This window comes from Zootoca vivipara, chromosome Z1 (genome assembly GCF_965207765.1).
Source record: "Zootoca vivipara chromosome Z1, rZooViv2.hap1.1, whole genome shotgun sequence".
Taxonomy (NCBI): domain Eukaryota; kingdom Metazoa; phylum Chordata; class Lepidosauria; order Squamata; family Lacertidae; genus Zootoca; species Zootoca vivipara.
The window spans coordinates 39,824,706-39,846,634 of record NC_142583.1 but is presented as its reverse complement, the minus strand read 5'-3'; the positions used below and the strand labels follow the sequence as shown (position 1 = coordinate 39,846,634).

Sequence of the window (21,929 nt, the reverse complement as noted above, 5' to 3'; positions counted from 1 at the left end):
CATGCCTCTTCTGAGCTGTGGTGGAGCAGGTGAGCATGCAAGGTCTCCCTTTGCAAGCAGCGACATGGCCGGGGTAGGAAAGCGGAAGGTGCAAGGGTCATGAGAGGTGGCTTTGTTTGGGGAAAGAGGGTCCTCTTTTTTGTTCTTCAAAATATGGCAACCCTACATTATGGGAAGGGATTGGGGAGAAATCAATCTCCCTAGGACTTTCCCCTCCCCACAGAACTCCTAGTGCCTAAAGTGGAAAGCAAAGGAACAGGAAGTTGACACAAATTTTAGCCAGTCAGAAAGTGGGACTGGAGGCATTTTGTGCTGTTGCCAGAAAGCAGATGAGAGAGGAGAGATGTAGGAGTGCAATTTAGGTATGAAGGCTGAGGACTGGGAAGCTGAGTGGAAGATGGGCCACGTGTATGATGGCATACAAAAGAGCGATCTGAAGTAACAAATTATGAAAGAAGGAGATGTAGAATGACAGAGTATGCATTAGGCTGAGAAAATGAGGGCAGGATTGCCAAGAGAATTTTGCAGTTTGGGACAACATGGGCCAGAACTGAAGGGAGGACGGAAGTTGAAGATTTGGTGGGAAGACAGCAGGTCTAGATTCCTCATCTTAATTTGGGCCACTAGCCAAATAATTTTGGTTGATTCGCTTGTAACATTAAATTCTAAAATGACAAAACATATAAGCATTAAGTAAATGATCTGATAATAAGCTGATGCCACAGTACATGTCAACACAACACCATTAATAAACCCAACATAATCAGTGTTAGTATTATGAGGATATACTTTACAACATATCCTTACAATCATGCTATTATATGCATCGCCTGGTATGACTGTGTTTGAGTGACAGTGGAAGTATGTGTGTGCCTGTATATATCTCCCACAGGAATCAATGGGATTTAATACGGATATAACTGAGTATGACTGAAATATTCAGTTCACTTAGAGTAAAATGTCTGTCATCGTATTTTACACCTCATCATCAGCTAAGCCCTGTCTTGACAGAAGAAACGAATCACCTAGATCCCACCTAGATAATTCTGTACATGGTAAAATCAGATGAACGAGGTCTTTACAGCTTTGTCACTGCTATATTCCAGGTACGCATGGCTGCTTTTTTAACAATAAAACTTCGGTTCACTGGATGCCCAATGGCAGGGTATATGTTTTAATGCATGCATATATACAAGTGATACAGGTTCTTTCATTTACCTGTTAGACCAGTGGAAATTAAGGTAGCAAAAGGAGAACACTGCTGCTTATTATATAACTTGTGGACGAATGTCATTAAAATCAGTGACCAAGATCAAAGCTGGTTCAATGGATGAGATGGAATAGCAGAAGCCCTTGTACAAATAAGTATCTCTGATGGAATACTAATCTGACATTAATTTCTGAATCTTTATAACTCTTCAAAGATGACAGAAAATCGTGAAAAGAATTCCCAATGCAAAACCAAGGATACTTGAGCGGAAATTCTGCAGTGTATTTAGAAATTCAGCTCCTTTAAGATTTTACTGCTTGTCATGGTTATTAATAGAAAAATTGAGGCACATCAAAACAGACATTTATAAACTGCTTGGTATTCTAAATCTCAGCACGGAAAGCTACTGTTACTTTCTTTGAAGCAGTTTCAAAAACTCAAAGTATAACTAGTCAGGTTCCAAGGGACAGAAGAGCAGCCAACTAAGGCAATACCTTTCAATACAGTGAAAATTCAAATTCCTGACACCAGATTCTAGCCTGTTTTGTACTGCAATGCAAACTGTTTATCAAGTTGATGTCCTGTGGCCACTACCTTTCATGCTACCTGGTACCTCAGTAGCCTGGTTTGGATGTAACACAGAATTATCGTTTAGTGGAACATGCATATGTCTGCTCCCTCTCCCCTCAACTTATGCAGTGCAGCCATTAGGAGATTGAAAACAGAAGTGAGTGCTTCCAAACAACTTTAGTTTGCTATTATGTCAAAACTGGAAGCTGTGTTTAGTCTTAGCTGTGGTTTACTATATCAAGCCAGCTTCATAAATCACTGTTTGTTTTAAACAAGCATTGTTAAAACTAACCACACTTTATCCAGGTTTGATCCGAATGGTATGTTTGTATTGTTTCTTTCAGCTCCCCGTATATGCCTGCTACACCTTGTCTGTTGTTCTGAGAGTGAGAGTTTGGCGTCTTTGGAAAGAACACCAATATAGTGGAATATATTAAGCACACATTTGACTCACCCACTTTCCCAAGGCAATGGGGCTCATTGACTGAATTGTACCATTGGCTGTGCCAGAATGCTAGCAACAGAATAGAAAACTAAGAAGAATGGCTATTAATACAGAATAAGCATCAATTGGCTATTCTCAGGTTTAGGTGTTCAGATGCCAGCCATGTGACTTCAATGCAACAAACTGTTCTTTGTTTTTCTTCTCCCGTCTTCCTTGCTTGCAATTAGATGAACTGCCAAAAGAGCACCAGTGACTGAAGCAAGCCCCAAGGTGTGTTGTCAGACTCACCTTTTTTATATACACACACAGGGTTGAAGGCAAACAATTGGGTTGAATTCTTTGGCCAGGGAAGGTCCCAGGAGCCAAAAGTGTTTTTATTTGTACTGTCTTTCATGTTGACATTGGGATAAAGATTTTTAAGGAAGAGGATTGTATTAGTGGAAGTGGAAAAAGAAAATTGACATGCCTGTCTCCTCCTATTCATCTGCTACTAAAAAGGAACGCTTGGCTGCACAATTATTGGGAGCTGGTCCCAGTGCCCACAAGGAAGAAAGAGCTTCTCCAAACAGCAAGCTTGGTGTTTAAAAAGGGTTTGAACTTTTGATCAATGTATCTGAGTGACTATCTAGTTGTTTTCTTCCTGTCTGTGGTCATTATCATCACTGCACCCATTTGCGTGTCCTCTTCAACAATCCTTAGAATTGTTTACTGACTTTATAGAAGTTGCTCTTAGCCAGAGCATCACCTTCTGCCCCAAATCCCCATTCTGGGGGTTACTTCAAAGTTTCTGGTTTTACTTTCAGAATCAAAGCCATCTCACTACCAGCTTATGATAGAAATAAAGATGGAGATGCGGATATTTAATTTCTACCTCTCAGAAGATCGAACAGGTCATGATAATTATAGGAATTAAGGAAGAAATGAAAAGCCTCAGGATGACTTCTCTCAAACAATCCTCAACTCATGCCAAGCAACAAGCTGCTCTTGAAACAGAGGGCACATCTTTGGGTAGGTGACAGTGGGAGTCAACTGTAGATTCTCAGTCTTTCATGATTGTATTATTGACTGTGGGTGGGGTGGGAAGGAACTAATAGCAGAACCAGTTAAAAACTTAACCCCCCCTCAAAAAAAACCTCCAGTTCCAACACACCACCCTCCAACCTCTTAGTGTTTAAAAATGTTTGTAACCATCTCTCCACTAAGGAGACCTTTTTAGAAAAGGTCATAACAAGTCAGAAGGGGGTGGTTATTGTTATTGACATTTCTCCTTCTCTTTCACCCAAGAATGCTAAACAAAGAACAGGCTGCTAACTACAGTTCGCTTATGCAGCTATGATCCTACCAATTACCCAAGAAGCTGAGGGAAATGGTGAACCTCCACGTCAGAGTGAGTGGGTTGTAGAATGGTTAGAATCCAAAGGTCTGTGAATCTAAGGAGGCTTTAGATTTCTTGGGCTTCTTGAACAGCAGAAACCATGGCTCACTTAGAACTGCTTTTGAAACGAGGTGAGTTTCGGAAGCAATTTGTAATATGGCATTGGGGTTATGTGTGCCAGCTGTTAAAAACAAAGTCAAAAATTCAACTGGGCCAAGACCTCAGCAGGAAATCTGACTTTAGTCAGAAAACTAGTCTTCTGAAATTACTTCATTAGCCTAATCAGAGAAAATCTTATTCTTCAAATAATTTACATTTAACATATTTCAGAGATCTATGTACTGTTCATTCCAATTCATTTATGTAAGATGAGTACCCCCCCCCCGTTGTTAGCTTATAAAGTTAGATTATAATTGTGTCGTATTATTCAGACAGATTTTCTTACAAATATTGCGGTACAAATATTCTAATTCATTGTTTCATCCATATAGGTAGGCTTCAATGACTGCATGCCAGAAAGGCAGCTATTCAGAAGGGTATGATGGATCCTTAATTCGACATAGGTTATTAAGTAGAAACACTTTGGTTTTTTTTTGACATACAGTTATAATGGTAAGCCTACCTACAGGGATATGGTATCTTTATTTTATTTGCTCATAAAGTCTAATGGGTGTCACTTACTGTGTAACATATCCCAGGTTTGTTTTCTTGTGCCTGGGCTTAGCCTGCTCCTATGGGATATGTCCAAATCCACAATTCTTCTATATACCTGCCCATAATCAATAAGCTACATAACAACACACACACACACCTGTTCTAGGCTAAGCAGATTGATTTTCTTGGTCCCTTGTTTAATGTAACATTCCTTGTGCACAGCCATAGGAAGAAGTAGAACACCAGCAACCTTCCAAATGGGCATGTCCTCTGTGTCATTTGCTCTCTACCATGCATTATTGGTGTCTATGTTCACAAGGCACACATTGGCTTCCACGCAGGTGTGCTGTCAAATAGGGGTGCTTAGGTAATTTTTATTAGTATGAATTATAGGATTTGCGTGTGAGAGGGAGAGAGGTGGGGGAGGGAGAGAGAGAGAACGAGAACTGTGGATATGGATGTAGATTGAAAGGAAGAATGAATCGTGTGTGCACCTTAGTATGTGACCGAACACTGATCAGCATATTATTTCTCTCTTTTTCTAGCCGAAGGTTACAACCAATTGCTGCATGAAGTTGACTGGATTTGACATTCCGCTTGCAAAAATAAAACTGGTCAATTGGCAACCCTGTCAGAGAATGCGCAAAGGTGGTGGGAGCAGCACAACTCTCTTCATTCTCCTGGGAAATGAGGAGAGACAGCTTCAGCAGCTCGGCAAGTGTGATCAGCATAACAGCGCTTGGTCCAGGCAGGCACATCTCATCTACCTGCCAAGGCAGTTGCGGGGATGTGGAGCAACAGTAGCTGCTCCAAACAACACAGCCAGTGCTGGTTACCTGCACCTTTTTGTGCGTCTCCTCTGTTTATAGCATCTGTATGCCACAGGCAAAGGGAACACATTTTTTTGCAGTATTCAGGTATGTCTTATCAAAATAAATAGTCAAATCACTGTGAGTTGTCAGCAGGTCCAGAAATATTCACAGCAAAACAAAACAAACCTGAAATCGTTCTTTGGGAATGAATATATTCAGCATTTCATACTCAGGTTTAAAAGACTTAAATCGGACAATATTGAGAAATGTTTCTTTATAAAGTAAGGGCTTGTACACACCGGAACACAATGTGAATCCCACCTCAGTGTTCTCCCAGACAACGCTGGACACCCCTCCATTAAGGTGGAGGCAGGCTAGTTTGCTCCAGTTTGGACAAGCCCTTGGGTCTCAACAACAGAGTTCATGAAAAGGGGATGTTTCTGGTTATTCTGGGGAAATACTGAATAATGGTTCTTATCAAAGTAAGTTTGAGGCTGGATTGTATGGAACATGCTGTGTCAGAGTTGTACAGTATATGCAATATTTTGAACTTTGCTACGACAGCAGTCTCAGTCTCTCTCTCTCTCTCTCTCTCTCTCTCTCTCTCTCTCTCATTTAAATTGCTTCCATACTTTTCTCAAGAAAGAAGTTCTAGACTATGTTATGCTAAAGAGCACACAGATGCCTAGATACTCCATTGGTTAAAAGATCCCTGCCCTCTCGAATATTATAACATTTGTTTACATTGCAAGGGTGAGGCTAGACTATCAGTAGTACCCAACTCCTATCATAACCCCGAAATAGATGGCAGAAAAGGTTCCCTTCACTAGATTCTCTTTAAAGTTTTTCTATGCCCTGCTTCTCCTTAAATGATTTCTGAATTATAATTGCTCTAGAGCTTCTACATAAAGGTAACAGCAGCCTGGCTCTTATGCCATAGAAATAAGTGTCATAAATAAAGTGGTAAAGCATTTGTCAGTTTGGAGGAGAATTTATAGTCTCCTCCTAATTTATAAAAACAGCCAGAAGCTATTGTTAGGGAACAGGAAATAATAGAATGTTCAGAATTGACATGTAACAGGAGAATACCAGTTATCAAATATCGTCATTCTGTCGAGAGAAGGAAGACACTCTCCTAATTTCAATTTGGAGCCACATCAGAATATGCTTGAGAATATACACATTCTGGGAGGTTTTTGCTCAGTGCTTTCTCACAACATTGGTGTGTGAGAGTGAGTGTGAGAGAGAAACCATTGGGAACCATTAATTTTTATATTTTTTTAGACAGATAGCTCACTCAGTTGTTCGGAATGAGAAACAATATGCTGATTATTGTACTCTATACCTCCTTGTCCCTGGACATAAGATAAGCTTGCACAAACCTCCAATAGAAAAAAATTCAAAAGTTGAGAGACAATTATTGAAATACTTCACTGCATGCCTTTGTGGTTCAGACTTCCAAAATGTTATCCCTGTCACATGCATACCTGCCAAGTCCTGGACTGCAGAAGCCGGGACCGGCAGCCGCACGACACCGGAAGTTGCGTAGATGCAACTTCCGGTGTCGCTTTGCCCATCTATGGGCACCGAAAATGGCCGCTGCTGACAATGGAAGTCGCGTCTACGCACTTCCGGACATGCGTAGACGCGACTTCTGGTGTCAGCGCCGGCCATTTTCGGTGCCCATAGATGGGCAAAGCAGGGGGGGGGAAAGCAGCCGGCAGGAGAATATAAGGGAGAAAAATGGGAGACGAAGAGATACAGGGGACCGCTGGGAAACGGTATGAAAAAATGGGGGCTTCCCAGGGAAAACGGGGTACTTGGCAGCTATGGTCACATGTTAAGTGTAATCTAGATATCTCCAACTAATAATTCATGTGTTTTATACCTTTTTGCAACTGCAGCATTTATGCTTAACTTTACATCCCAGCCTTCAACTTTGATTCCAATATCAATGGCTTTAGAGCTCTGTTCTAAGAATCTGAAAAATAATATCACAATTGTCCTTTTCTGGTGGAATCAAGTATCTTATAAATCTAGCACAGCTATGATTTGTACTCTACAATGTTCTTCAACACATCTTTAAAAAGAAACACTTTAATCACAACTGTGACCTCTATACTGACCTCAGGTAATACACTACTCAAGGTGTTGAAAGTAGAAAAATTACAGTTTTATTTTAAAAAGGTCTACCCTGTTGAAGAAGTGAAATGAGAATTTAAAGCCCAAATATATGGATTGACCAACACTGACACTTGAATATGAATTCATGAATGAACTCTATTTAATTGGTACTTTTGTTAACATTTACAGTTGTCGGTTGGTCTTAATACCAGTAAGGACCCCTAATGTTTGCCATGTCAAGAGCTGATCTGTTTCAGAGTGCTTGTTTTTGAAGAGTTTAGATCTCTTCCTGACAATCATTACAGAGTGAGATAGAGTGTTTACAGACTGTTCAGCAGTCATTGTCACTTGACAACTCAAACTGCAGAAAATAAGAAAGTGCTGAAGTCCTGATTTTTCCACATTCCTTAAAAACTACATTTTAAAAATCCTCCTTGGAGGCTTTTATGGCTGGGGTTTGATAAGTCCACCGAATAGCCTTTTAAACAGCACCTTACTGAAGTAATCACATAGAAGGATAAATACACAGGTGTCACATCCTATAACAACTCCATTTATTTAAGGCCAACTCAAAAGCACAGTTATGAAATCTTTTGGAGAGCCTTGAATAGAATGAGCCTTGACTAAAAATACAGAAGCTGAGCTCAGGGACATGGAGGGTTTTCTCAATGCTCTATTCCAGTGAATGGAGAAGAAGCTCACTGTTCCAATCAGGTTCAATCACATCTATTCTTGGGCAGATGTAATGCTGCCAATCATATCCATGGGCAAGAGTACGGATGAGCCAAAACACAGGGCACATTAAAAAAAAAGTATATACAGCACAAAAAATAGTATCTCTTTTAATGATTTGCAGAAAAGATCTCCCAAAGGGAGAAGGGCAAATGTCTGCATTTGATCTCAGTGACACTGGCCTGGTTCAAACGTCACATTAAACCGTACATGAGACTGTAATAGCTCTATTTTCCTGCTCTGCTACTGGTCATTCTGCACTGTAGACTTGAAGTGTTTTTAACAACCAATCTATCCCACAGTGTTAAGGCTGTCAAATGGACTGGAAGCTTACTCTGAAAACAAGAGTAGCTGGAACCCAAATTGAAATTATGATTAAATATAGAAAATCAATGGATCATTAGTAAAAGTACATTCAGGTGTGAAAGCTAGCACATGCATTAACCACGATGACTGAAAAGCTGTAGAAGTGATTGGATGAAGTGACTATAATGGTAAGTATGAAATGTATGTAACTACTATACACCATGAGCAATATTCAAACAAGCTGAACATCTGACTTGCCCTGCAATCCTGCTCATTTATTACTTTTAAACAAAGCAAAATTCATGTCCCTGTTGAAGGGCATATTGTGAAAGACTAAGTGCTAAGTACTAAAAGAATCCAGTAGTAGTACTTATTATCAACCTTGATTTTTTTTTTAAAAAAAAAAACCCCACAAAGGTTTCCTTGCCTAAACATGAATAGTGAAAACATGGTTGTACATTCCTGCATTCACCTCGACAGCTGCTTTAAAACTGATGACAATGTATGGAATTTCATTACAGACATGGTTAGCTAGCAAGAGCAGACAAAACTTACATCTTTAGACAAGTTCTTTTCAGTACATGTCTAAATTAATAGTGTACCTAACATTCTTGATGAATTCCATCTTAATTTGTACGTAATTATACTTAAAAGGCAAAGTAATTTAATTTTTTTAAAAAAAACCAGTGAGGACTTAATTGAATAATTGTTAACATTTGTCTTAACTTCGTTTGCTATATTTTATTTATCTTTGGTTAAACAAAGCTACCAAGTGTAACAGATGACTGTTTTGATTAAGTAGTATTTCTAAAAACACCCCTATATGAATTTAACATGTTTGGGGGTGGGGAAGGGCTTTATGAAAGGTTTGAGATATGAACCTGGGCTTGGGATAATACTGAAGGGCTAATTAACTGAGAGCAAATCATGCACATCTTGATCCTGACCTACCCAACATTTCAGCTAAAATATAGTCAAGCACATAGATAGACTTGAAAAACGGCAAACAGAAAAAGAAGAACATACCTCCTCATACAGTCAAGTGCTCGGATAAAAAAGTCTTTGTGCAGCTGATGCTCATCTCTTAAAATTGAACATTGTTCCAGTGTCACTGACATTGATGTCCTATCTTTGGCACTTTTACAACAGGTGAACCGGATTCCATTTAGCTTGCGGCAAATCTATAATGTACACAGAAATCAAGTGACTTGCTTCTCTCTTTACTCCAGGAGTATTGCAGTCTAGCATATTGGGGAATGCCAGCATGTTAAACAAATGGTTAGGGAACATTTAAACTACTTTGATAACATTGTCAAACAGAAAAGAGATTGCTATCTTTGTTTCTTGTTGTGGAACAACAAGCTTGGTTTTGATTTATTACTTGTATGCCGCTTATCCAGCAGCAACATTGAGTTCAAAGTGGCTCATAATAACAACGAAGCGTTACAAATTAGCAAACAACATTTCTGCCAAAATACTCATGCCAAAAACCACCACAACATATAAATATAGCAAAAAACCACCCCTCAATTAAATAAACAATGCAGTTCAATACAACCTCATAATAATGCAAAACTAATCTATCAGAAATGGCTGATAAATTCTAATCTAGTAATTTAGATTAGAAATACCACTTTTGCAGATTTTATTGCAGTGATTCCTTTGTCACAACTTTCAGCATCTTTTGACTTTCCCAGCCCAATGCATGAAGCTATGTGGAAAAAAATTTTAATAAATTAAATATGCTTTAATGAGTTGATGATGAGCTTCTGTGTGTCTCTGTTCTTATTTGATAATAAACAGTGTGAAAAGCTGTGAAAAGTGCATATTCTGTGTTAGGAGCTATTGGGAAAGGAATTGAAAATAAAACTGCTGTAATCAAAATGCCTTTATACATGTCTATGGTGTGACCACACTTAGAATTCTGGGTACAGTTTTGGTGATGGCATCTAAAAAAGGGTACTGTACTGAATTGCTGGAAGGGCAGCCAAAATGATTAAGGGTCTGGAGTAATTCCATTATGAGGGAAGGTTATAACTTCTGGCACTTTTTAGTTAGCAGGGAAAATAATCAAGATTTATAAAATTATGCATGGTGTAGAGAAAGTTGGCAGAGAATTCTGCTCCCACTCTCTCATAACAGGAGAACCAAAAGGAGCTGCTTAGTGGAAGTTTCAAGATAGAAAAAAGCAAGTACATATTTAACATAGAAATCTTCTAGAATTTGCTTCTGTAAGATGGCTTTAAAAGGTAATTGTACAAAGTAATGGAGGATAAAGCTTTCTATAGCTACTAGCCATGTTGGCTATATGTTACCTTGGAGCTCAGAGGCTGCAAGCCTCTGTGAAACAGTTGCTGAGGAATAATACAGATAAGAGATTTTACAGGTCTGTCTTGCTTATAAAATTTCTTTCCAAAGGCAACTGCTTAACCACTGCAAGAAAAAGATGCTGGACTAGAATGGCCTTTGGTCTAATTTGGCAGGATTCTACTATTATAAAATATGTTCTTATACAGTGCTTTAAAAAAATGTTTAGGGTTACTCTCATTTTCTTCCTCATATTGAAATACTGCCCCTCAATGAGACCAAACTTAGATTCACAAAATGTTTAGGAATATGTCCCCCCAGAAAAAAGCACTGTTCTTATATACAGTGGTACCTCGCAAGACGAATGCCTTGCGCAACGAAAAACTCGCAAGACGAAAGAGTTTTGCGTTGCGCGAGGCATTCGCAAGACGACGAGGTTTTCTATGGCTGCTGCTTCGTCTTGAGAGAGAATGTAGCGCGGGAAGGGCCATAGAATGTAGCGCAGGAAGGCAGCAAAGGAAGATCAGCTGTCAGCGCAGGATGCTGACAGCTGATCTTCCTTTGCCGCCTTCCCGCGCTACAGCTGGTTTCCTGGGGTTTGCCAAGCATGCAGCGACAAGCCCTGGCAAGCAGCGCCCAGAGCCGAAGCACAGCGGGCGCTGCTTACCGGGGCTTGCTTGTCGCCACCTGCCTTGGCAAGCCCCGGCAAGCAGAGCCTGCCGCGCTTTGGAACCGGGGGATGGAGCCGAAGCGCGGCGGTGCCAGGGCTGCCCCCGCCTGTCTTCCCCAAGCCAAGCAGCGCCCGCCGTGCTTCGGAACCAGGGGATGGAGCCAAAGCACAGTGGTGCGGGGGCTGCCCCCACCTGTCTTCTTACCCCCACCGCCTCGCACACAGCTGGCATGGGACGGGGCTTCTCCGAAGCCCATCTGATGCTCGCGGGTGTCTGCAGCATGGCGGCAGGGGGGAGAAGCGGAGAATTCTCACGGTGAGCCTCGCACACAGCTGGCATGGGACGGGGCTTCGGAGAAGCGCTGCACCTTCTCCGAAGACCCATCCCATGCCGCCGCAAGTCCCCTGGAGCCCATAGGAACGCATTGATTAAGTTTCAATGCATTCCTATGGGAAACTGCGACTCGCAAGATGAATTTTTCGTAGTCCTGGAACGAATAAAATTCGACTTGCAAGGCACCCCTGCATTACAATGATTTTGTGTGTTCCAAGTAAGTAAGGTAAAAAGGTAAAGGTAAATGACCCCTGGACTGTTAAGTCCAGTCAAAGGCGACTATGTGGTTGTGGCGCTCAACTCGCTTTCAGGCCGAGGGAGCTGGCGTTTGTCCACACAGTTTACCGGGTCATGTGGCCAACATGACTAAACTGCTACTGGCGCACAGAGGACCATTGTGAGTGCCAGAGCACACGGAAACACCGTTTACCTTCCTGCCGCAGCGGTACCTATTTATCTACTTGAACTGGCGTGTTTTCGAACTGCTAGGTTGACAGAGGCTGGGAGAGAGCAAACGGGAGTTCACCCCGTCGCGGGGATTCGAACCACCGACCTTCTGATCAGCAAGCCCAAGAAGCTCAGTGGTTTAGACCACAGCGCCAGTATCAGAATTGCTCTTCTGAGCATGGAGTTATATAAGAGGGTTATATCTGAGAGGGTTATATAAGAAGACGCTTTGGCAGTGTTCTCTACCAACTCTCTTAATTTTTATATCCTAGTTAGCTCCATATGAGATGTCACTACAGAAAGCGGTGGTGAATCAGCTATGCTTTTGACTGGCATATATTAAATGCATGTGCATTAACAATCACTTATATTTTATACCCTTTGAAGTTTGTGCTTCTATTTTAAAATGAGGTCCAAATCAGCACCACTAAAGGCTTCCTGATTAAGCTTTCTAAATTAAAACATGAAACTTCAAAGGGATGAGAATCGGACAGAACAGATGTCGAAGAACAAAGGTTTTGGCAACAGAACAAAAAATAAAGGACAGGGAAGCTGTGGCACTCAGGGGGAAAGCAATATAAAATGTACTTTGGGTTTTACTCTTTTAAAGGGATAAAAAGGCATGGGGAAAACGTGTCACTACCTAAGCAATAGTCACCTAGTTGGTGGACAACCACTCCCCAATCAGCAATGATGTTTGCAGTTTCCGAGTTGTAGATAGCCAGTTCAATTGCATTTCTTGAAAACATCAAACATGAAATAGTCTTTCCTGCCACCACTAGTTTTAGTAAGTTTTAGTAAGCAAAGCCACTAGTTTTGTAATTTGTCCAAATTCAGCAGCAATGAAATGCAATGAAGTGCTGTCAATGAATAAACAGTGTCATGCCAAATGATTCCTGCTATTTGGTGGTTGCAGAAGTCAGCAGTAGTTGGAAAAGAAACTGGCTGTTGGAATGTACACTGAAATGCGCTTGTTTCATAATCCTTCCGTATAACTTGCTTACTTAGCAAGGAAAATGAGTAAATGGGAACTTGCTAGTTCTGGGGAAGGCAACCCTTTCAGTTTTGAGATCGCCGCTACCACCCAAAAACACCTAAATTTCTAGAACATTATACAAGTCTGCTGGATCAGGCCCATCTAGTCCAGCATCCTGCTCTCACCATTCGCCAGCCGGATGCCTGTGGGAATTTTGCAAGCTGGACACAAGCGTGACAGTACTTTGCCCACCTGTAATTTCCAGCAACCAGGATTCGGAGGCATACGTGGAGTGTAGCGAGAACCTGTCATTCAAAGGTTTTCCCCAAACAAAACACTGGAATTTTTTCTCTGAAATTCTGAGCCCATTTTACCACCTATTCGTTAACCTGTTCTTGCTCCATGTTGTAGTTCCACAATAACTGATGTACTTTCACTAACATGAAAGTATATTAGTAAGGGGTGATAAGTCCTGCAAAGTGAGTGCAGAGAGGAAGAGAGGAAATGGGCTGGGGGGGGGGTCCTGGATGGGGCAGGGTGTGTCTGTGTGTGTTGAGTGGGGAGACACACAAATCTGCCCCTTCAAGGGGAAAATTTTATGGTGAGGGGAAAGGGGGGAAGGTTGGACTTGCATGAGAGTGTGGGACCCAAAAATGTAGGATCTTGGAGGGTATGCACCTGTCAGATTTTCAGAGAGCCATTCAAGATATTGCAATTGTTTTGTTTTCATATCTGCTGTTGCAATCAGCAGTTAATCCAGTGAAAATCACTGAGAAAAGAAACACAATTAACTTATACACAGGAGATTTGTGGGGCCTCTGTCAGGAAAATATCTACATCCTTAATTACCCAATTAGAGAATGTTAGCTGCCTAAATGTATGTGTTAGTGGTGTCAAGTTCATGAAAACAAATAACCAAGCAGTGTTATGTTTTGCATTGTGCCCAGGGCCTGTCAGCTTCTACAAAAGTAAAAGCCGGATCATTATGAATAATTAACATTTTGCTTTCCATAAATACGAATTCATATGATAGGATGAATTCATATGGAGTAATATACAATGATCACAAGCCTGCAAGCCTCAAAGATCTAGTCCAAATGGGTCTATTATTATTATCATCATCATCATCATCATCATCATCTCCAGCCATTTTTGTTTACCTAGCTTCTTTAAATACTGTTTCCTGAGCTGGGACCTTCTTGAGCCCAAAAATCCAAATTATTCAACAAATAAATGAAAATAATGTGCAAAGACTAACATATGAACGTCTACATACACATATATTTGGGAATTTGCAACATTTGTCATGGATTAAAGCTGTATGGTGCCAGGGACCTGGAAAATTAGATTCATAAGTTTGCAGGGTATAGACCAAGGATGGGAACGTGTGGTTCTCCAGCTGCTATTCAATATCAGCTCCAGTTGGCACGGGGAATAGTCTGGAATGATTGGAAGTGTAGTCCAGCAACATTTGGAGAGCCACAGATTCCCCATCCTTGGTCTAGGCTAAGAAATGAGGAGCTGCTCAATGTACAGGAAGCCTGACCCCATTCCCCCTCAAGAGACACTGCACACACATTTTCAAATGTGAAAAGTCCTATTGCTACAAGGACTACTCCCCTGCTCCAAATGTAGTTGTGGATATTTTTCAGAGTCAGCTTTCTTGCTGTACAGTAAGCATACAAGTTACATGCTGCTCTGAGTCAGAGCTGTAGTAAAGTTGGACTACAATATGTTCCTTGTTATAGGAACTACATCCATGATGATGCCTACTGTCCTCTTAGAAAATGATTCTTATGGACTTCATCAAAAGGAACTCCTGCTTCCTCTCTGCCACCATCCATCCATCATATTCCTCTAAAAATAGGTCAACTTACATAGCCTTCACAAAATGGCAAAAGGGGGAAAAACAAACCCACAATGTCCTATTCATTATATGCCCGTAACTATGCCAAAGAATTCCTAATATTGAAACCACCCAGTGTTTAGGGCCACGGCAGCATCAGGAGTAAAACTAGAAAACTGAAAATACCAGTTTGAAGAGAAAATGCAAGTGCAATAGTCATCCGAGTCCCCACCACCAGCAGCAAGCTGCTAAGCTTCCCATATTTGCATTCTCTTGCCAAAGTTCATTTTAACAAGTCAGAACAAAATTAAACGAATTGCTTTAAAATGAGGTTTCTTACCGTTGCAGCCAGCCACATGATTTCTACATTCTTTCTTTTTTTAGCCTGAATATTTTGATGGAGATTTTCTAGTAATCCTTTTAAGTCATTCTGTTCTTGAAAATGTGGTAGGCCTAGGAAAAAGAAGAAATACAGTGTGTGATAACGGTTATGCTGAGTCAAGGATTTCCTCAGGAAAGTAAAGCTGCTACATTTAAAATCTCATTTTGAATGCATGAGGATTTTCCTTAAACACAGCAATGCCGTCTTTTAATGACTGACCAAACAGGTTTGTGCTTGTTCACACAGCCACTGCTATCTAAGAGCTTTCTTCTGAAGTTCCAAGCCACTTCAGTACCTCTATATTAAATGGGAAGAGGGCCGATTCCACAACCTGTTGCACTTCTGCCTCTGGTCTGTTATCTGCTCCTTGTGCTGCACTTTGCATAATTGCAGGATGTGCAAAGAGCAAAGCAACAATAAGGAAAAAGAGACGAGGGGCTAGTGGAAAGAACAGCACCACCATAAATTGTATGCACCAGTTTATTTCAAGTACATAATAAATGCAGGCTAGCTAGCCTACTAGTAATTTCCTTTTAAATACTGTATGTGGCAAGCTGGGGCAAATCTCAGGCTTGTGGAATCTGCTTTGTCTTCTTCTAGAACCCCAATATTTACCAATCAGAGCCAGGTCCAAAAGTCAACAGCTGGAATTAAAGAACGGGGAGTCTCCAAGTACATTCTGTGGTTACTGGTACATTTGTTTTCAGTGCCAGAACTGAACTGAGCTCATAGTCCTTTTACCAAAATAAAAAGTCTACACCCAGTTAACCCAACCCTTCTTCATTTCAGTAATCTAATTTAAGGGGATAATTGTGCCTTTTCACTGCTTATCAACTGGAAATCAGAAACACTTGCTTATCTACAGCAAATGACCCGGAGATCTAGTAGTAGATCCAGTCTACTCTCTGCCCACCCCTGTTGTAGAGGGCAATGTCCCATGTGGCATCTGTTTAAACATTATGCAGAACGTTACAGGAAAGTTAGCACTAATGTAATAGTATACTGATAAATACTGATAAGGGAGTCAAAGGTGTGAAAATGAGATAGCAGAGAAGCTGAATAAATTATTTGCATCTGACTTCACATCAAAATATAAACCTCAGGTCCCTCTGCCTGAGCTAATTTTCCCAGGAAGTGGAACTGAGGCAAGTCATAATGATAAGAAACATGGTTCTAAACCTTATTCACAAATTAAAAATGGACAAATCATGGGGTCCAAATGGAATCCACCTGACAATTCTTATAGAATTCTTTTGCCTTTCAATGAGGCTACCTTTCAATGAGGTGGGCTGACACCTCCCTGCTAAAAAGCACTCTACCTCTCAGCGCCAGTTCTAGGAAGGACACTCAGGAGTGTAGGGGGGAAGGGCTGGCAGTGCCTGGGCTGGGTGTCTTTTGGGGAGGGGGGCAGTGCAAAGAAAATGAGACTGAAAGAAAAGGGACTGAACATAAATCTGCCAGCAGTAGTTTTAAATGAAGTCCCTCACCAAAGATCCTAGGTAAGCTTAGCAGTCATGGCACAAGAGAGGTCCTCTAATGGATCAGTACAGTTCTGGTGGCCTCCCTTCATAAAGAATGCCATAGAGCTTGAAAATGTTCAGAAAAGCTAAGAGGAGACATGAGAGAGGTGCATGGTTATGCATGTTGTGGGGGGGAGTGGATAATTTACTTTTAAGCAAATAAAAGGGTGTCAGGAGTACAGTCATATCTTGGAAGTCGATAAGCTTAGTTCCTGAATGTTTTGGCTCCCGAATGTCACAAACCTGGAAGTGACTGTTCCGGTTTGCAAACCGTTTTTGGAAGCTGAATGTCTGATGGGGCTTCTTTGTCTTCCGATTGGCTGCAGGAGCTTCTTGCAGCCAATCAGAAGCCACACTTTGGCTTTCGAACATTTTGGAAGTCGAACAGACTTCTGGAACAGATTCTGTTCGACTTCTAAGCTACAACTGTAATGCAGTGTTTCTCAACCAGTGAGCCTCCAGATGTTTTGGGACTACAACTCCCATCATTCCTGACCACTGGTCTTGCTAGCTAGGGATGATGGGAGTTGTAGTCCCAAAACATCTGGAGGCACACTGGTTGAGAAACACTGCTGTAATGATCTCTCATATCATGCCACATAGACCCTTAGAAGTTCTATATGCATACTGAATTTTTGGAAAACAGGTACGAATAATTGCAGATTTATTTGGAAATGCTGAGAATCTTTATAATATATTTATGCTATGGCTGCATTGTTGTTTTTTAGTTGTTTAGTCGTGTCCGACTCTTTGTGACCCCATTGACCTCCCGCAGTTTGGTCAAACTCATGTTCGTGGCTTCTAGAACACTGTCCAACCATCTCGTCCTCTGTCGTCCCCTTCTCCTAGTGCCCTCAATCTTTCCCAACATCAGGGTCTTTTCCAGGGAGTCTTCTCTTCTCATGAGGTGGCCAAAGTATTGGAGCCTCAGCTTCACGATCTGTCCTTCCAGTGAGCACTCAGGGCTGATCTCCTTCACAATGGATAGGTTTGATCTTCTTGCAGTCCATGGGACTCTCAAGAGTCTCCTCCAGCACCATAATTCAAAAGCATCAATTCTTCGGCAATCAGCCTTCTTTATGGTCCAGCTCTCACTTCCATACATCACTACTGGGAAAACCATAGCTTTAACTATATGGACCTTGTTGGCAAGGTGATGTCTCTGCTTTTTAAGATGCTGTCTAGGTTTGTCATTGCTTTTCTCCCACGAAGCAGGCGTCTTTTAATTTTGTGGCTGCTGTCACCATCTGCAGTGATCAAGGAGCCCAAGAAAGTAAAATCTCTCACTGCCTCCATTTCTTCCCCTTCTATTTGCCAGGAGGTGATGGGACCAGTGGCCATGATCTTGGTTTGTTTGATGTTGAGCTTGATATTTTGCGCTCTCCTCTTTCACCCTCATTAAAAGGTTCTTTAATTCCTCCTCACTTTCTGCCATCAAGGTTGTGTCATCTGCATATCTGAGGTTGTTGATATTTCTTCCGGCAATCTTAATTCCGGCTTGGGATTCATCTAGTCCAGCCTTTTGCATGATGAATTCTTGATATAAGGTAAATAAGCAGGGAGATAATATACAACCTTGTCATACTCCTTTCCCAATTTTGAACCAATCAGTTGTTCCATATCCAGTTCTAACTGTAGCTTCTTGTCCCACATAGAGATTTCTCAGGAGACAGATGAGGTGATCAGGCACTCCCATTTCTTTAAGAACTTGTCATAGTTTGCTGTGGTCGACACAGTCAAATGCTTTCTCCATAATCCAGCGCATGTTTGCTATTTGGTCTCTGGTTCCTCTGCCCCTTCGAAATCCAGCTTGCACTTCTGGGAGTTCTCGGTCCACATACTGCCTAAGCCTGCCTTGTAGAATTTTAAGCATAACCTTGCTTGCGTGTGAAATGAGCGCAACTGTGCGGTAGTTGGAGCATTCTTTGGCACTGCCCTTCTTTGCGATTGAGATGTAGACTGATCTTCTCCAATCCTCTGGCCATTGCTGAGTTTTCCAAACTTGCTGGCATATTGGGTGTAGCACCTTAACAGCATCATCTTTTAAAATTTTAAATAGTTCAGCTGGAATATCGTCACTTCCACTGGCCTTGTTATTAGCAGTGCTTTCTATGGCTGCATACAAGTAGAGTATAAAGCAAAAGCCTGTTCTAAGGCCACTACAGTCATTATTCTAGGGTCCCTTATATCCCACTTACCTTTCCACTGATTTTCAGATTATATATGGCTGTTTCAAATATCAAAGTCGGAACATAGAAAAAGCAGAATAGAGTAATTTTCTGATTAACTGTCATGGTTTTGTTGTGGGTTTGTTTGTTTTATTTAAAAAAGTTCAGCCTGATTAGCACTAATTCCAGTGGATGCTGAAGATCCCAGCAAGCAAAAGCCAAGAAGCCTATGTGCAGTGTAATTACTCTCTTCGCTGCAAGGAAATGCATGCTTGGTTCTATCGCGCAAATGAACTCACAAAGAATTGAGTCACCTGTCGTGTCACAGCAAGGAGGCAATTTAAAGCAACAACAATAATGAAGGCATGAATCTGGAAAAATGCTGCAATGCACTTAAAACCACCTGGTATAAACAAGTTCCTGTTGAATAATGACATTTTTAAAAATGAAGCCTTCATAGTCTGCCCACATTGTTGATAGGCCCAGAGTTTCATTTGTGCCAGGGATGGTTTAGGGTGTAAACCTGACACATGTTTCCAATAGAAGCAACACGGGAAGCAATAGGCTGTCTCACCCCAAAAGGAATCAAGTGGCCAGATTCTGAAGACTGCTTTTCTATGACTGGGGTTATGTACATATTTACAATTTAAAATGTAGTGAGGCCACACACACACCTCCCACATTTCAAGTCACTTTTGCACTTTGCTGTCACACCAGAGATGGCGTGGGGATGTCTTCACTCAATGCACAATAGCTGTTTGATTTCCCCACACCTGCAACCTCTCAATGCCTGATCATGAAGCTGTTATCTGCACATGTGCACCTGCTATCTCAAATATACATACTGCAGCTTAACCTTAACTGCAAAGTGAATTTGACTTACGTTCTCAGGTTCAATGGAAGCTGGTTTAAGAGAAAGCAATATTTCTCAATAAACTCCAGGATAGAGATGGATTGTGGTTAGCATCATGTGTACACAGTTTCAAACACCAGTGGTGGGAGAATGCTAGAGCCCATAGTAATGTGAACACAGCCTAAGATTGTCTTTTTTTCTGGAGTGTTCAGGAACTTAGACAGAATACAAATGTTAGGAAGCAGGCATAGAGAATCTTAGTTCAATGAACTGAATATCATGACAGCGTTTGCAACTGCTATAAAGCAACCAAAATACAGCCTTTGTTACCTGAAGCTCTCACTCCACCCACAATAAAAGTTATGTTCATATTCTGACGACAGAAAACCAATCATTTTGCAACAGTTAAATCATTTCAGGATCAAATAAATATTAGTTTACCTAATACAGCATGCTATAAATTTGTTCCAGTGTCGTGAAGAAATACTAAGCACTATTGTGTCTTAGAAAAAAGGCCCCATAAACAAGCCAGTTGTATATAGGAACTACAATCAACAGGGGAAAAAATGCTCTAAGCAGTTATGGCAGTAAGATTACTGCACTAATAAAAACCCTCTGATGTAACTTCTCCCAGCCACAAAAAAAATCTGGACGTGGTGCAACCTCATCAACAGATGAGGTCAAGCTCACTGTGACCCCTTGTGGAGAAATGATGTATTTATGTTTGTTCATGTTTTGAAGGGGAAAGTATTGTGTGACTGTGACAGTCCAAGTTCAAGGCTATGATGACATTGCAAGCCTGGTCAGCAGTATTGCTAGGTGACAGATTCCGAGAGAGAGATGATCGCTTTGAGGATTTATTAGGCAACACCTGAATCAGGTAAATTCAGTCTGATTGGTCTGGGTGAAGAGGAGCTTTTAATTGGGCAAATTACCACCTTACAAAGCTGTCCTTACTACGTCTAAAGTGTAAAGACTGTGGGGTTATGGTGCTCATCTCGCTTTATTGGCCAAGGGAGCCGGTGTACAGCTTCCAGGTCATGTGGCCAGCATGTCTAAGCCGCGTCTACTTAGAACTAAATCCTATCAAATTCAGTAGGGCGTATTTCCATGTAAGTGGGGCTTGGATTTCAGCAAGGGAGCAAAAGATGGATTGCAGCACTGAACTTACTTTCGCTCTCTTTCCCTTCCCTACTTCAGGTTTTGGGCTAGAGCTAAACCACACATCTTTCCCCACCCTGCATTTTTTGGCTGTTGGGATCATCAACAAACAAACTGGAGGACCTGCAAGCAGAGAGAGGGAGTTTAGCTATGCTGCTGCCCTCCCCTGCCCATCCCTTCCCATCCAGGCCAAAATAGCACAAATCTTCAACATGGGCTAAAGAGAGGTGGCAGCTGGTTGGTTTGTATAATATTGCTGCATTAATGTATTCCTTCCATGGGCTGAAACCATCAGTGAGCTTTATATTATGATGCAATATCTCTTTCCAAGGTGGTTGCAGCCAATTTAGAGATTATCGGTGTACAAGTGCATTTTCAAAGGAGATGCAGAAGAGACCTTATAGTTGCAGATCTGGAAGGAGCAACAATGGCAAGACTTGCAGCAGCAAATATTACCTTAATACGGTGAAGTAAGAGGTTAAAAGGTAAAGGTAAAGGACCCCTGCATGGTTAAATCCAGTCAAAGGCGACTATAGAGTTGCGGTGCTCATCTCACTTCAGGCCGAGGAAGCCGGCATTTGTCCACAGACAGCCTTCCGGGTCATGTGGCCAGCATGACTAAACTGCTCCTGGTGCAACGGGACACCGTGACAGAAACCAGAGTGCACTGAAATGCCATTTACCTTCCCACCACAGTGGTACCTATTTATCTATTTGAACTGGGGTGCTTTCAAACTGCTAAGCTGGCAGAAGCTGGGACAGAGCAATGGAAGCTCACCCCACAGTGCAGATTTGAACTGCTGGCCATCTAATTAGCAAGCCCAAGAGGCTCAGTGGTTTAGACCACAGCGCTACCCGCATCCCTTACAGTGAAGTAAGAAGGCAATGCAGGTTACTAAAAAGGAAGGAGCTATGCACTTTCAATTTTGAAAAAGTCCCTTAATTGAAATAACAACTTTGAAGGACTCACTCACCAGGACAAGTCAGAAGAAAACAATGACTTGCATTGCTATAATCATTTTAATCAGCATAATCAA

At 41.4% G+C, this 21,929-nt stretch overlaps 2 protein-coding genes across 29 annotated transcripts in view; one reads left to right on the top strand and one right to left on the bottom strand.

Annotated features, from left to right (window-relative positions):
* IL15 (interleukin 15) overlaps positions 1–10,112 on the top strand; it is an 87,890-nt gene extending 77,778 nt beyond the window's left edge. For 2 of the 14 annotated variants that reach the window (XR_015947743.1, XR_015947738.1), the window contains 4 exons: positions 3,029–3,233; positions 3,510–3,731; positions 4,092–4,212; positions 4,800–10,112. The gene's annotated coding sequence lies outside the window, so the exon portion shown is untranslated. Of the gene's footprint in view, positions 1–2,452; positions 2,496–3,028; positions 3,238–3,509; positions 3,732–4,091; positions 4,213–4,799 lie in introns of all 14 variants that reach the window. The other 12 variants (XR_015947754.1, XR_015947750.1, XR_015947745.1 and 9 more) reach the window with 11 other exon arrangements.
* The window catches only part of INPP4B (inositol polyphosphate-4-phosphatase type II B), a 267,679-nt gene that overhangs the window by 9,034 nt on the left and 236,716 nt on the right, over positions 1–21,929 (bottom strand). For 10 of the 15 annotated variants that reach the window (XM_088660294.1, XM_088660296.1, XM_088660292.1 and 7 more), the window contains 3 exons: positions 15,149–15,261; positions 9,255–9,409; positions 6,955–7,047 (listed from right to left, as the gene is read on the bottom strand). In XM_088660294.1, the coding sequence (XP_088516420.1) occupies positions 6,955–7,047; positions 9,255–9,409; positions 15,149–15,261 (361 nt within the window). Of the gene's footprint in view, positions 1–6,954; positions 7,048–9,254; positions 9,410–15,148; positions 15,262–16,677; positions 16,797–21,929 lie in introns of all 15 variants that reach the window. The other 5 variants (XM_088660300.1, XM_060278615.2, XM_035113742.3 and 2 more) reach the window with 2 other exon arrangements.